This window comes from Rhododendron vialii, chromosome 12a (assembly GCF_030253575.1).
Source record: "Rhododendron vialii isolate Sample 1 chromosome 12a, ASM3025357v1".
In the NCBI taxonomy this organism is placed as follows: domain Eukaryota; kingdom Viridiplantae; phylum Streptophyta; class Magnoliopsida; order Ericales; family Ericaceae; genus Rhododendron; species Rhododendron vialii.
Genome location: NC_080568.1, coordinates 1,933,988 through 1,948,939, shown reverse-complemented (window position 1 = coordinate 1,948,939; position 14,952 = coordinate 1,933,988). Strand labels below are relative to the sequence as shown.

Below are 14,952 nucleotides of genomic sequence, written 5' to 3'. Positions count from 1 at the left end.
TGAATGAGTGATGTGGAGGCCTTTGGAGCATCACTTGGCGGGACTATAAGGGCAATTAATAATTTCTCATTATTCCAAGGGGAGTCTGGATACCTCATGCTCTACTTGGGAATGTGTAATTTTCAAATCACTATTCCTTCGGATTTTTTTTAATCGGCAAAAGTAGCCTTTTATTATATTATGGGAAGAAATTTTAAAAAATGAGATTCCAACCAAAAATTGAAAAATACATCCAATTGAAAAAAATCCAAACGTTCTTTTATAAGGCAAAACCCAACACCTGAAGGCCTAAAATGCCCAACCTAACCCACCAAAGTGGGCTAGGCCCAGGCCCCTTTCAAGTTTAATTTGTTAAAAGATCCCAACCCCTCTTGTTACATCTGTACATCTTTCTTATTTTTTGTTTTTATTAATTTGGACCCAAAATTCCGTTCGGCTAAATAAGTCAAGTGGCTTATTTTTTTTGTCCTTATTTAAATTTTTTTTCGTATTTGTTAGTTTTTCGTCAATTTTTTGGGGATTATTGCATCGTCATGATGAGAGGAATCTAAAAAGTTAAAAATTATGATCGAAATCAATTTTTTTTTGAATAAAGACGAAAAAATTTGCAAAATTGGCTTATTTTCATTACTCATTGGTATGCATGTTTTATTCATCTCTCTCTCTCCCTTTTTGTATTAATAATGGAAATTAATGCAGGTAGGCAACATTATAGCACCGACCAAGAAAGATTTTGGAAGTGGAACAAGATTTTGGCTAGCTTTCAGCAATGTAGATGGACTTACTGTCAATGGAGATGTTGATGGCAATGGGTCAAGTTGGTGGAGTTCTTGTGAAAATGTGGGTTAATTAATACTATTTGAAGCACTTAAATCTTATATTAATCTCCATTTAATTTAACAACCTCGATTAGTGGAAAGAATTAGTACTTAAAAATTAGATCGGTTGTTAATTTCCAGGGAAATGGGTGCGGTACTAGTAGACCTCCGGTAAGTAGAAGCCTCTCTTTTATAATATCGTCTGTTTCACCAAAAAAAATAAAAAAAATCTTCAATTTTTGTTGTTAGGTTAATAGGATTTTACGAATGGCAAGTTTTGAAATTCGACGGTTGTAACAATCTTCAAGTTAGTGGATTGAGGATTACAAACGCTTCACGTAATCACATTTCAATGGCAAACTGTGCTGACGCCACCATCTCCAACATCAATATAATAACACCCAACATAACCCCGAATATCGATGGCATCGACGTCTCTCTCTATCCACCAGGATTAAAATTCAAGATTCCGTCATCAAAACGGGTATGTATAAATTCCTACTAGCTAGCCTTTTTTGCTTGTTGCTCATTCGATATTGTTGTTGAGGTCATAGTTAAAGAGTTATTATACCGTAATTTACTCATAAAAATCTTGCGTCTAACAAGCACGCCAATTAAGGAAACCGTATTTTATTTTTCCCTACTTTCACTTCACCAAAAATTACTCAATAATTAGAAAATCGTTTTCCATTTTTTAATTTTTCGACCACGGTAAAAAGTGAAAGGAAAAATGTTAGAATTAACGTGTTTGTCATATTTCTAGGTGATGATTGCATTGCTCTCAACACTGGCTGCTCCTACATCAACGTTACTAGTGTGCGTTGTGGCCCAGGCCATGGAATAAGGTTTGTTGATCATAGAAAAACTACAATGATTTTAATTTTACAATAAGCTGTCATGGTTTGGGGTCCCTGTAGTGCTCTCGTGCACTACTAACGCGCGATCTAAGCCGTCTATTTTGACAATCAGTGATCCACATTTCATCTCGGCTTTCCGTAGATCCAAGCCGATCGACTATTGTCGAGATGATATGTAAACCATTGATAGCCAAAATAGACGATTCTGACCTGCAGGGACCCAGTTGCTGTTTCTTTGGGTTAAGTATTGATACGTATTTATATACTCTTACTTAGCATTGGAAGCTTGGGAGAAGGTGGGAGTAAAGGAACCGTGGAAGAGGTGCATGTAGTAAATTGTACCTTCTTTAGGACTAAAAATGCGGCAAGGATGACATGGCAGGTACTCGAAAATAGAATTAGACACCGAAAAAGCAAGCAAATGATTTTCGCAGTCCTCTTTTATCTATTTTTTTTTTTCAATATTGTATACATTAGTGGGGTTGGTGGAATGTTAGAATTAGAACAAGGAAGGAGGAAGTCCATGGGCTATCCATAGCCCGCCCCTTGTGGGGCTCGAACCAAGGCCACCACGGAGGGGGAAAGGAGACAACCAGTTGCACTAGCAGTGGTTATCAGTGGCAGAGTCAGGATTTTAACCCTGGAAGACCGGCTTAATAGACATATATTTTTTATCGGAATGTATACTTATTATATCATAAGGTTTTTGCTTTCCAATTCATTACATTTGTACATTAAAATGATTCTTTAGGCTACATCAACTATCACTTGCTTATTTTTTTATTTATGAAAGAAATTGAGAAATGAGAATGTAAATTAACCGGTTTTTTATCAAATCGAACCAAAATTATTGCAATTATAAGTAGCAATTCACGAATAATTATCAATAATATTCAAAATCAGGTATATACAAAATAAAAATTTTATGAATGAGTGATTGTCTCTCTCTGACTTGTGCTGCCCAACCTGGGAGCGGACTGCTAATAATGCGATATTACAAATCTAGTTTAGTGTAACTAGTCTCTTTTATTGCATGATTCCTCTTCTGTTTTTTTCCACATCCTTTTTTTTCCCCCTCAATTAGCTAGGTTCGTGTGTCCTATACAGGGTGGCTCTGGATTTGCTTAGAAGATCTCGTTCAAGAACATTACCCCTGAATCTATGAACCCCATCTTGATTGACCAGTATTACTGCGACGATATGGAGCATTGCAAAAATCAAGTAAGACTAACAATACTCATGAAGCTCAAGAAATAAAAAAATAAAAATACTTGGACATTTTGAATATTATTTACTTGCCCAAATTGGTATCGTCGTGTTCCCATGTATTAGAAAATACAGAAAATTTGTTTGGCGAACGCGTTTAATTTCCAAAACATATTTTGAAAAATAGTAGTCCATTTTACAGACGTTGGCGGTGGAGATAAGTGACATCTCATTCATCGGATTTACCGGGACGTCTGCTACCGGAGCCGCGGTGCAATTACTATGCAGTGAAAGTGTAGGTTGCCATCGCTTAGTGCTGGATGGGATCAACATAACAGCATCACCTAATCTTACAGCTGGGGGAAAAGATGGTGATATTTCCTCAAAATGCATCAATGCCCATGGAACTTCAAGTGCTTCTAACATGCCTAGTGTTCCCTGCTTACTTCCCAATGATGATGACGAGCTTCTACACGATTAACTACCCTTGATGTATACTTTAGGTTTTGTTCTACTCCTGAATTCATTCAGAATTCAGTGTATTGTTTTCCGATATCGATCGAGCTCCATCTTTGATGGGCAGTAGGCAATCACAAATTTGACATAGCATGTCAATGGTTGAAAGTGGCTCCCCGACTGGCTTTCAGAGGCTAGCCTGATGCGACTACCGCATGTTCTATACGTTGGACAACAATCTGTGTCTAAAATAATCTGTCTAAGAAAAATGAGTAATTTGTTCTCGAGGTGGAGACAAAAACCCCCTTTTTCAAAAGATGGAAAGCTATTTGGGAGAGCTACGTTGGATGAACAAAGGAAAATAGAGATGCTTCTTTTTCGTTCCAGTGGTCCGTATTTTCGAAGGTTCAGTTGTTTTCTGTTGTTTAATATCCAGCGGCGGACGCAGAATTTGTACAAAACAATGGCCAAAATCACTTAGAAACTTTTGTGGAGGGTTGTTAGAATTATTACTATTCCTCTAACTCATTTTCTGAATTTATCATTCATATTAAACTTGGGAAGTTACATACAGCCCTCATGTTCATAAGCTAAATTAGCCTTTTAATGATTGGTTAATTTGTTACAATATTAATGTGGCTTATTATTCTTGATAATTTGCGTTAATGATTACATTTTGTGGAGAGTCACAAGGCCTATATAGGGCCTTACAAGTGATTTTTACGATTCTATTGTTATACACATTTTCAGTACTAGAACGTGTTTTTACTTGGAGGGCGCGCGTGAACTCTAAACAAAGACGGTTGTGATCACATTGGGCTAAATCTTGGAGTGCTCATTGGTGTCTGTTACAGCCTTTAAGCAGGGAGGCAACACTGATTTTATGAAAATGACAATGCGCCTCGAAATATCACCGGCCAGCTTCTTCTTTTTTCTTTTTTCTTTTTTCTTTTTTATATCGTCTAATTTCTTATTTATATTACCATATTAATTCACATGTTAACTTATTTGATGAGAAGATTTCTTACACAATACAATACCATATATAGAGGATCAAATTGTACAATTGAGTGCGAAAAAATCGATTCTCTTTCCAAGAATGTTGCCGTAAAAACAATTAACATTCCAATAACGTGGGCCGGGGAGATTTTTTTGCCGCAGACTCGATTCGGTTTCCCGCGATTTATTTTCCAATAAAATTTTCCCACGAATTAGTTTTGTACATATGTTTTTAGTAACATTTGAGCAGTAAAAGAGAGGGGTTGACATAACATAATTAATCGCATGAAGCAATATTAATTGATGGATGGTCAACAAATTTGAATCTTTTTTTGGGAGGGAAAAAATGGTTAAATGGAATTATGGCACGTTACTTACTCCTTTTCAGTACCCAAGATTCAGTTAATTTATATTTAGATATATAGATATAGTTTCCTACTAGTAATTTTAGTGCAGTCAAACTAGAGATACGTACTAATTCACTAAAATTCCATATAATGCATGATTTGTTACCCTAAAAAGATCTAAATTAAAGAACCGATTAGGACGTATGACCCTGGGGTAGAATTAGCCAAACATTTGCGTGACCACTTACCAAAAAAAAAAACATCTGGGTGACCATTATATATATTCAATTTAGTTCATAAATTTGGATTCCTCACCGGCCCCTTGACGTTGTCTCTACGATTCGCATCCATACATAAATACATTTGTGTGACCACTATAGCGATGGTTAGAGCTATAAACTCTCACTCACTCTCTCTAACTCGATCTCTATAGAGCCGGCCCTGGCTATTCGGGAACCTGAAGCGGCCGCATCTCTTGCTTTAGCTCGGGGCCGGCTCTGACTCGATCTCTTTCTACGAGATACTTTCAAGTGGTGAATACATATAAATTATTAGTAATGGGTTCATCAAGTTTTTGTATTTGTGTATGCAGGGTTTTCACACTATTGCTTTGCTTCTACTACTCCTATGCATGGTTATGGTGGAATCATCAGCACAAGGAGGAGGCTTTGACGTGGTAGAATTTGGGGCTGTTGGAGATGGTGAAACAGATGATTCTAAGGTAAAAATAAATAAAAATTACTACTCGTACACTCTCATGCCATCTCACGTCCATAATTTGATTGGTGATTCTGTGCACGTAATGTACATTTCCATGCATATAAAAGCAGGTCGCAGCCATAAATTTTAGATAGCGGAGTTAAATACCTTGGCAGTAGGTAAAGAGCGAATTTTTGTAATTTTAGAGATTCGTTAACGCGATTTTTTTTTTTACTCACTTAACGGGACAAGTGCGTTAAATTCTTTGGCGCGATTTTAGCACATTTAATTTTTGCCTTTGGATAATTTCTTTTATAATGTAACTCTTCAAATAACTCTTCAAAGTTAATGTAAATTTCATTTCGCTTATTCCTTTAGAAAAATGCTCTTAGGAAGCTAATTTATATATTGTACTTCTCTCACATCCACTTGGCTAAACCTTTGGGGTAACGAAATGTCTATTGTTTGATATGGAATGTCATATTGGAGGATTTAATTCGTACACGGGATATACATACGAAATTACATTTATTTATTGCAACATGACCATTATAAGAACATTACTAATAGTTTGTTCTGAAATTAATTTTTCAAAAAAAAAAAAAAAAAAAGGCTTTTCAGAAGGCTTGGAAAGAAGTTTGTGGATCTACATCAAATGAAAATTCTAGTCTCCTTGTACCAAAGGGTAAGACATTCTTGTTGAAGACGGCGTTGTTCGAAGGCCCATGCAAATCCCCTTCAATCAATTTTCAGGTAATATTATTTAGCAATCATTATATTTTTCGCAACGAGTTCGGATAAATATCCAATTAATTGACAACTAATTATTGGAAAGAGGAATTAATATCAACGTCATTGATATTAATTTGTAATACATTTCATATAAGAGAAAAACTTCTTTACGGAGCAACCCGTAAATAAAGTTTACGGCACTCAATCACGCACCTCTAAAAATATTTTGGACGGTTCGGATTTTTAAAAAAACTATTTGCTTATAATAGTTAAACTATTCGCGTGAATAGTTTTTTTAAAATCCAGACTATTGATTGCCAAAACGGAAGGCTGAGATTTTGCTTGTTATTAGAGAGAGAGAGAAAAGTGTTTAGGTTGTTAAATCTCTTCATATAAACTAATGCATATTTTAATTATTAATTTCCTCTAATGCAGGTTTTAGGCAACATTATAGCACCAATCAAGAAAGATTTTGGTAATGGAACAAGATTTTGGCTAGTTTTCAGCAAAGTAGATGGACTTATTGTCAATGGAGATGGAGACGTTGATGGCAATGGGCCAAGTTGGTGGGCAATTTGTGGAAAAGTGGGTTAATTAATTGACATTCGAAGCACTTAAATTTTATATTAAATTTCCATTTAATTTTATATCCTCGATTTATGGGAAGAATTAGTACTTAAAATTAGATCCGTTTTTAATTTTCAGGAGAATAATAAGTGTGGTACCGATGCACCTCCGGTAAGTAGAAGTCTCTCTTTTTTTTTCCCCTTATCGAATCCTAACTCAGCCACTGTTCGCATGCACGAATGATTTTTGTTGTTACAATATTGATGGGTTTTTATGAATGGCAGGTTTTGACAATCAACAGTTGTAGGAATCTTCAAGTTAGCGAATTGAGAATTACAAACGCTCCACAAAATCACATCTCAATGACAAACTGTGCTGACATCACAATCTCCAACATCAATATAACAACACCCGGCACAGTCCCTAATACCGATGGCATCGATATCTCTCTGTCCACCAGGGTTACAATTCAAGATTCCGTCATCAAAACGGGTACGTTTACATTCCTACTGCTTTTTTTCCTTGTTGCTCTTTTGATTGTTGCTGAGATTATTAGCAGGCTTGAAATGAGTGAAAAAGTATGAAAATCAACTAACCAAGAAATTTGTGAAACCTGCGAGTAGTTCTTTCCTAAGAAATTGTCTTGCTATGTGAAGTATAAGATTGTGGAAGCGTCTTATTTTTTAAACTAGTTTTATACATAGTTAAACAGTTATACCATAGAATTTCCATTTGAAAAAAAAAAAAAAAAAAAAAACAGTTATACTGTAGTTTACTCATAAAATTCTTGTGTCAAACAAACACGGAAAGGAAACCGTATTTATTTTCCCTACTTCACTTCACGGGAAAATTCTCAATAATTAGAAAAATATAGTAAAATTTGTTTGTCATATTTTTAGGTGATGATTGCATTGCTCTCAATACTGGCTGCTCCTACGTCAACATTACCGGAGTACATTGTGGCCCAGGCCATGGAATAAGGTTTGTTCATCATAGAAAAACAACTATGATTTTTCGCAATAAGCTGCTATAGTTTGAGGTCCTTGTAGTGCTCTCGAGCACTATTAGTGCGCGATCTAAGCCGTCTATCTCGACAATCAGTGGTTCACATTTCATCTTGGCTTCTGTAGATCCAAGCCGTCCATTGTCGAGACGAAATCTAAACCATTGATAGCCGAGATGGACGATTCTGCACTACAAGAACCCCAAGTTCTGGTCGTTGGAAATTTCTATTGACAAAGTATTGGTGTGTTTGTATATATTCTTACTTAGCATTGGAAGCTTGGGAAAAGATGGGAGTAAAGGAACCGTGGAAGAGGTGCATGTAGTAAATTGCACCTTCTTTGGGACTCAAAATGCGGCAAGGATCAAGACATGGCAGGTACTCTAAAATAGAGTTAAAACACTGAAAAAGTAGGAAAATGATTTTTGCAGCCCTCTTTTATCTTCATCCACCTATTTTCTTGTCATTTTTTGCATGAAATAACTGAATTATCTTAACTTTTTGCATTCATTTTTTTCGTATGAGAGGTAATTTGGTTGGTAATTTCATGTGAATAGAGATAAAGATAACAGTGCGCATGGATAAAATTGTCTTTTAACAATACAAATTTAATTACTTTTTTTTTAATATAAGTACAAATTTACTTAACTTATGTGTTTATTTTAAGCAATGCTAACCGAAGGAGGCCTGAATCTAGTGTAATCACAAACCACCTATCGACTTTTCATCGTTTTCAATGCAAGATTCTGTGCAATTTTTTTATGCTATGTGTTTGTAACATTGCTATATACAAAGTCCGACTCTTTCGTATTAGATTCTTAAGAGAACACCGATTTTAAGAATGAGTGATTGTCCTCGCCAACCGTACTGCCCAACCTGAGAGCGGACAGCTAATAAATACGATTTGACAAATCTAGTTTAGTGTAACTAGTCTCTTCTATTGCATGATTCTTGCTCTCTTTTTTCCACATCCTTTTTTTTCCTCCCTCAATTAACCAGATTTGTTGTGTCCTATACAGGGTGGCTCGGGATTTGCTAAGAATATCTTGTTCAAGGACATTACCCTAGTTGAATCTAAGAACCCCATCTTGATTAACCAGTACTATTGCGACGGTAGCAAGAATTGCAAAAATCAAGTAAGACCAACAATATTCATGAAGCTCAATGGAAAAAAAAAAAAAACTTGGACATCTTAGAATACTTATTACTTACCCAGATCAGTATCGTCGAGCTCTCATGTCTTACAAAATACAGAAAACTTGTTCGGCGAACATCATTTCGAAAACGTATTTCAATAGTAGTCCTTTTTCAGAGGCAAAATCCCAAAACAAGCTTTTGCGTTCGTGATTTTTTTTTGAAAACTGAGTATGATAGGGAAGCAATGAATTGCTGTTGTTTTAAAAACTTGTTTCTGAAAAGGACTCTGCAAAAACTACTTATCTTCAAAGGGAAATGCAACAAATGTTGCACTACTCTCTCTCTCTCTCTCTCTCTCTCTCTCTCTCTCTCTCAATCAAGAACTTTTGGGGGGAAGTTCTTTGATTTGGTTATCCAAACTTGTTTTTAAAAAGTACTACTAAATGATATCTAATTTTTAAAATGACAAATGAAAAACAGTAATGCTACACGCATAGCAAATGTGCACAGATTTTGTGCACAGATTTTTTGTGGGGCCCACTACGGGTCCCACACAAATAATCCAAGCCGTTCATTAAATGTAAAACATTTTTTCAAAGGCCCTCGCAAAAAATCAGCTTAATCCGATACTCATACATGGTTGATTCAATCATTTAACTTTTCATTCGAATCTCAGGATAATGAAAAGTTAAATGATTGAATCAAACACTTATAGATATCGGATTGAGCTGATTTTTTGCGGGGGCCCTTGAAAAAATGTTTTACATTTAATGAACGGCTCGGATTATTTGTGTGGGACCCGAAGTGGGCCCCACAAAAAATCTGTGCACAAAATCTGTTCACATTTGCTGTGCGTGTAGCATTACTAAATGAAAAAATCAAGTTGCTTACACTCCTTCTTATGTCTCATATGAAGTATCGGTTTTACAGACGTCGGCGGTGAAGATAAGTGACATCTCATTCATCGGATTTACCGGGACGTCTGCCTCCCGAGCGGCGGTCCAATTACTGTGCAGTGAAAGCGTAGGTTGCAATCGGCTAGTGCTGGATGGGATCAGCATAACAGCATCAGCTAATGCTGGAGGGGGAAAAGATGGTTATATTTCCTCAAAATGCATCAATGCCCATGGAACTTCAAGTGCTTCTAACATGCCTAGTGTTCCCTGCTTACTTCCCAATGAAGATGATAAGCCTCTACACAGTTAACCACCCTTGATGTATACTTTAGGTTTTGTTCTAATCCTGATCTTCAGGAATCAATCCAGTGTATTCCTCAATATTGGTTAATTACGTGGAAGCCCCCTCACTTAAGAAAGGTAAAATAACAACCCCGTCCTTAAAGTTATTTTATTTTACTTTAATGATCATACTCCGGCAACCGAGCTCTCTCTTTGCCCCTTGTAACCCATCAATATCTGTTAATACGCCACAACACGTGCAAAGAGGCTTTGTGAAGATACTTGTTGATCACGGTCACAAGCCGAAAATATTTTATATGATTACAATCACAATTTTATTACGACCCGAGATAACAACACAGAGATGATCACGGTTTTAGGTAAAAGTTGAGTTCTAATGTAGATAACAATCACACTTGTTAGTTTTGACTTAGATTGTTCGATTCTTCTATCACGGGTTTAAACCGCGATTGAAAATATGAGACTTCTAATCACATATTTGAAGACCACGTTTTGTAACTCGAGATTAAAAAAAGAAAAGAAAAAAAAGATCATGGCTTTCTTACTTTTTGTGGTTGTGTTTGGACATACCAAAAAGTAGTATGAACATCATGACCTAACGGTCATAAGAGCATCCACAGTGGAATAAGCAAAACAAAAAATTATTAAAATTAGCAATGTTGGATAAAAAAAGTGCTCACATTGGAATAATCAAACCTAGCAACCTCTTAACAACTCATCAAATTTTGGCTCTTCAAAAATCAAAGCTAGTAATATTTTGTCAATAACCAAATTTTATCTTTCAATCAAGTGCATCAACATTACACAAAAACCTTATCTCTCTCTCTCTCTCTCTCTCTCTCTCTCTCTCTCTCTCAACAATGTTTCCAAAAAATAATTTTAAAAAACTATAACTTTCAGATTTTTTTTCTGTTTTTTTCAGAAACTTTTTTTTTTTTACAAAAAACAATTTTTTCAAAATTTTTTAAAACTATAAGTAAATAAAGTGTGTTTTTCAAAAATCTGTTTTTGAAATTTCAAAACTCTTTTATAGAAAACTGTTTTTTACACAAAATATGTTTTTAAAAAACTATATTTATAGTTTTTATTTTAAAACTATTTGTGTAAATATAATTCTTTCAAAATTTCTCAAAATTGTATTTACAGTTTTTAAGTGAACAAAGTGTGTTTTTTGAAAAAATATTTTTTATTTTGAAAAACTAATTTTTTTTAACTGTTTCTAACATAAACTGTTTTTTTCCTTCAAAAATAGCTTTTTCAAAAAATATGTGTGAAATGAAGGAAAAAAGTTTGGAGGGCCTATTGATTTTGATTATGGGTAAAAAATAACCAATGTGAGATTTGACATTGCTAACTTTAGCAACTTTTAAATGAATAATCAAAAGCTGATGCGGCATGTTTTGATTATTCATATTTGTTTATTCCACTGTTGATGCTCTAAGGCCCCGTTCAGTTAAATAAGTCAACTGGCTTATTCTTTTGTCCTTATTCAAATTTTTTTCGTATTTGTTAATTTTTTTCAATTTTTTGGAGATTATTGCATCGTCATGACAAGAGAAATTTAAAAAGTAAAAAATTACGATTGGAACCTCTCTTTTTTTTGAATAAAAACAAAAATAAGTCAATAAGCCAATTTGTTTGTCTTTATTTTAAAAAATTGAATTTCGATAATAAATTTTTACTTTTTAGATTTCTCTCATCATGACGATATAATAATCTCTAAAAAATTGACCAAAAACTAACAAATACGAAACAAAATTAAGTAAGAACAAAAAATATGTCAATTGATTTATTTAGCCGAATGGACCCAACTCTGGACATGGCGGGGTTCTTAATGTAATTAGCCCTTCATCTTATCTTACCAAAATTTATCTTTGTTTGAGACGAGATAAAAACCCAATCCCAAATTTCCATCTTTCCTTCAATTCACTCAAACCCAATCCAATCGCTCTCCTAAACCTCAAAACTTTTCATCACCAAGGGAATAATCACAACACTCACAAATCACAATGGAAGCAGCTAAGGCAGTGGGCCCACTGATCATAGCAATGAAGGGCCACCCTGGGACGGGCAAGTCAACGGTGGCCCGCTCCTTAGCCACCGCCCTCCACTGCCCACTCATCGACAAAGACGACGCCCGCGACTCCACCTTGACCCTCCAACTATCGTGCCCCACGCTACCGCCAAACCTCCTCAACGACCTATCGTACGATGTCGCTTTCCGGATCGCCGCCACCCAGTTAGGGCTCGGGCTCGGCGTGGTGGTGGACTCCCGCTGTCGCGCCGAGCCCACCTCGACCGGCTCCGGGAGCTGGCCGAGGGAGCCGGGGCTCGGCTCTTTGTCGTGGAGTGTAAGCCGGAGGACGAAGCCGAGTGGCGCCGGCGGCTCGAGGGGAGGGGGAAGGGTGAGGCGGCCAGCTGGCACAAGCCGGCCACGTGGCAGGATATGGAGAGCTTGCTTGAAGGGTACGGCGGTTGCACGGAGTACGACGTCGGAGATGTTAAGAAGATGGTGTTGGACACCACGGCTGATGTTGGGGTTGGGGAGCTTGTATCGGCTGTGCTTAGGTTCATTGATTCCAGTGAGGGTCAGCGCTTGGATAATTGTTGATTCTGTGATTTTGGATTCTATCTAGCTGACTGTCGAAAGAAAATACACTATGTAACGACTTCTTGTGGATAACGTTCTTGTGTTGGTGGTTTTTTTCTAGATCAAATTCTTTCCCCCTTAAGCTGAAAAACCCCCGGTTTCCAACGCTCTTATTTGTGGGCCCCACCGTTCGCTCATCGCAATTAATCTGAAACCGTCTATTCTGTAGGGTCCGTAAATTAGTGTACTCACACAAAAATATCACCTTGATCGGACAAATCAAAATTCAATTTTTGATATACATATCGATGTCCGATGAAGCTGATTTTTTGCTACAATATATTAATCTACGGACCCTACAGGATGAACGATTTAGATTACTGTGATGAGCGCACGGCGGGGCCCACAAATAACAGTGGTGGAAACTAGGGCTGTAAATGAACTGAGCAGCTCGTGAGTTCGGCTTGGTTCGGCTCGATAAGGGCTCGTTCGGCTCGGTTCGAAGGATAAACGAGCCGAGCTCAAGCTCGATTTTTCGGCTCGTTTGATAAACGAGCCGAGCTCGAACCTAGTAGGGCTCGGCTCGAGCAGGTTCGCGAAGCTCGAAATATATAGGTTCGGCTCGGCTCGGCTCGAACATGCCAATATATAGGTTCGCGAACAGTTTTGTCTCTGCTCGAAATATATAGGTTCTGCTCGGCTCGGCTCGAATATGCCAATATTCGGTTCGACTCGGCTTGTTTAGCCAATTTTTAATATCAAGGCCAAAAAGTTGACGAATTCGAGCCGAGCTAGCTCGTTTATTCCAGACCGAATATTAACGAGCCGAGCTCGAGCCGAACTTTTCCGGCTCGATTCGAACTCGAGCCAAGCTCGAGCCAGATGAATTCTGATCGAGCCGAGCTCGAACATGCCGATATTCAATTCGATTCGGCTCATTTACACCCCTAGTAAAAACTAGGGATTTTTTACCTAAGATGAAAAGAATTTAATCTCTTTTTCCCTAGTTACATACTTGCATTGAAATAAAATACACTCCAGTGCCGATAGCACGAGAGTATTTATTTAGTGCTCTTGTAGCCTCACCACGTAATGCTCAAGGGTCTTATACATCATCATTTGAGTATGAGTCACATATTTGATGGTGGAATAATCCACACAAATGTGTGCTAGAAAAGATTTCTGAAGCACTGTCAAATGATGCTCCAGTAGTAGGACGTAGGTGGTGCTCTGGGAATAATTTTCCATAGCATGGAGTTTGAACTTAAAATTAAAACATGTATTAGTAATTCGTTACTACTGGAAAATCGTAAGGAAGATCGAGTTGTAGTCCGATGATAAAATTAAATAAAAAAAATGTGGTAAAACAAAGACATTCTTGTCGAGTCATCCAATATTACTTACTTAACTAAGTTACAGCGGATGGGTGAGGGAGCGGGAACGTAAAAGCGTCTCTAAGACACATTTTAAATATATTAAAATTTGCGATAGCAAGAATTGTGTGTGTGATTGTGGTGCAAGAATTGACAACAGGTGTAGATCGAGACACTTATGGTGACAACAAAGGTGTCTTGTCAACAAATGGTGTTGCCATTGATGTTTTTTGTTGTAATGAGGAGCGCTGAGCAGTTTGAAGAATAATATGACTATGGTTATTGCTCTAGCGGACCTAGCTAGATGATATCATCGCGCTAAAATAAAATTGGAATGCGAACACAAACACAACACGTTTATTAGTTCATTGACTTTTAGAAAAACTTGGGATACTCATGCTGAATATATATACTCCCTCTGTCCGGATTTAAATGTCTCTAATTCTATTCTAATCGGCTAAAAAACGGGTTATATCTTTGAATTCGTAATGAATTTCATATCGAATATGGATCTTATTTGATAGATCTCGATTAGTTCTATAATACAATATTTTTGAAATCACGTAAAACATTATAAATTTTGGAAGATATAATCGATTGAAAAATGGCACGAACTCCAAAAAATGACTATTAAATCTGGACGGAGGGATTGTATTTTTATCCTAATTATATAGAACTTGGAATATACATTTTATATAAACTTATAAATAAGAAGCTGGATTAAATGTTTTTCAAAGTTCATTTAATCCAAATGTGATCCAACTTGTAAAGACAGGTGTTGAATAAGAAAAAAAAAGTTAATCCCATTTAATTGAATATATGATAATCCGAAAGAAATCAAAGTATCGTTCAAAGAAGGGAATAAAAAGGTCGGAGCATTTATCTTTCTTGCTTAGAAACTAAGAGAAAATATAAAATTGTTTGCCAAAAATTATTTCCCTCATGTATTCATTTTCGGAAAATGATAAG

The 14,952-nt window shown here is 36.5% G+C and overlaps 2 protein-coding genes across 2 annotated transcripts; both read left to right on the top strand.

Annotated features, from left to right (window-relative positions):
• Window positions 1–3: 3 nt before the first annotated feature.
• LOC131311575 (probable polygalacturonase At1g80170) lies at window positions 4–3,362 on the top strand. Its single transcript, XM_058339067.1, has 8 exons — window positions 4–115; window positions 704–840; window positions 960–972; window positions 1,076–1,302; window positions 1,582–1,634; window positions 1,952–2,057; window positions 2,804–2,896; window positions 3,084–3,362. Exons 1-8 carry the CDS (start codon window positions 4–6, stop codon window positions 3,360–3,362), a joined length of 1,020 nt encoding a protein of 339 aa, XP_058195050.1.
• Window positions 3,363–3,605: 243 nt separating this feature from the next.
• LOC131311573 (probable polygalacturonase At3g15720) lies at window positions 3,606–10,027 on the top strand. Its single transcript, XM_058339066.1, has 10 exons — window positions 3,606–3,726; window positions 3,774–3,790; window positions 5,276–5,404; window positions 5,995–6,135; window positions 6,550–6,699; window positions 6,966–7,173; window positions 7,581–7,662; window positions 7,954–8,062; window positions 8,704–8,820; window positions 9,752–10,027. Exons 1-10 carry the CDS (start codon window positions 3,606–3,608, stop codon window positions 10,025–10,027), a joined length of 1,350 nt encoding a protein of 449 aa, XP_058195049.1.
• Window positions 10,028–14,952: the final 4,925 nt, after the last annotated feature.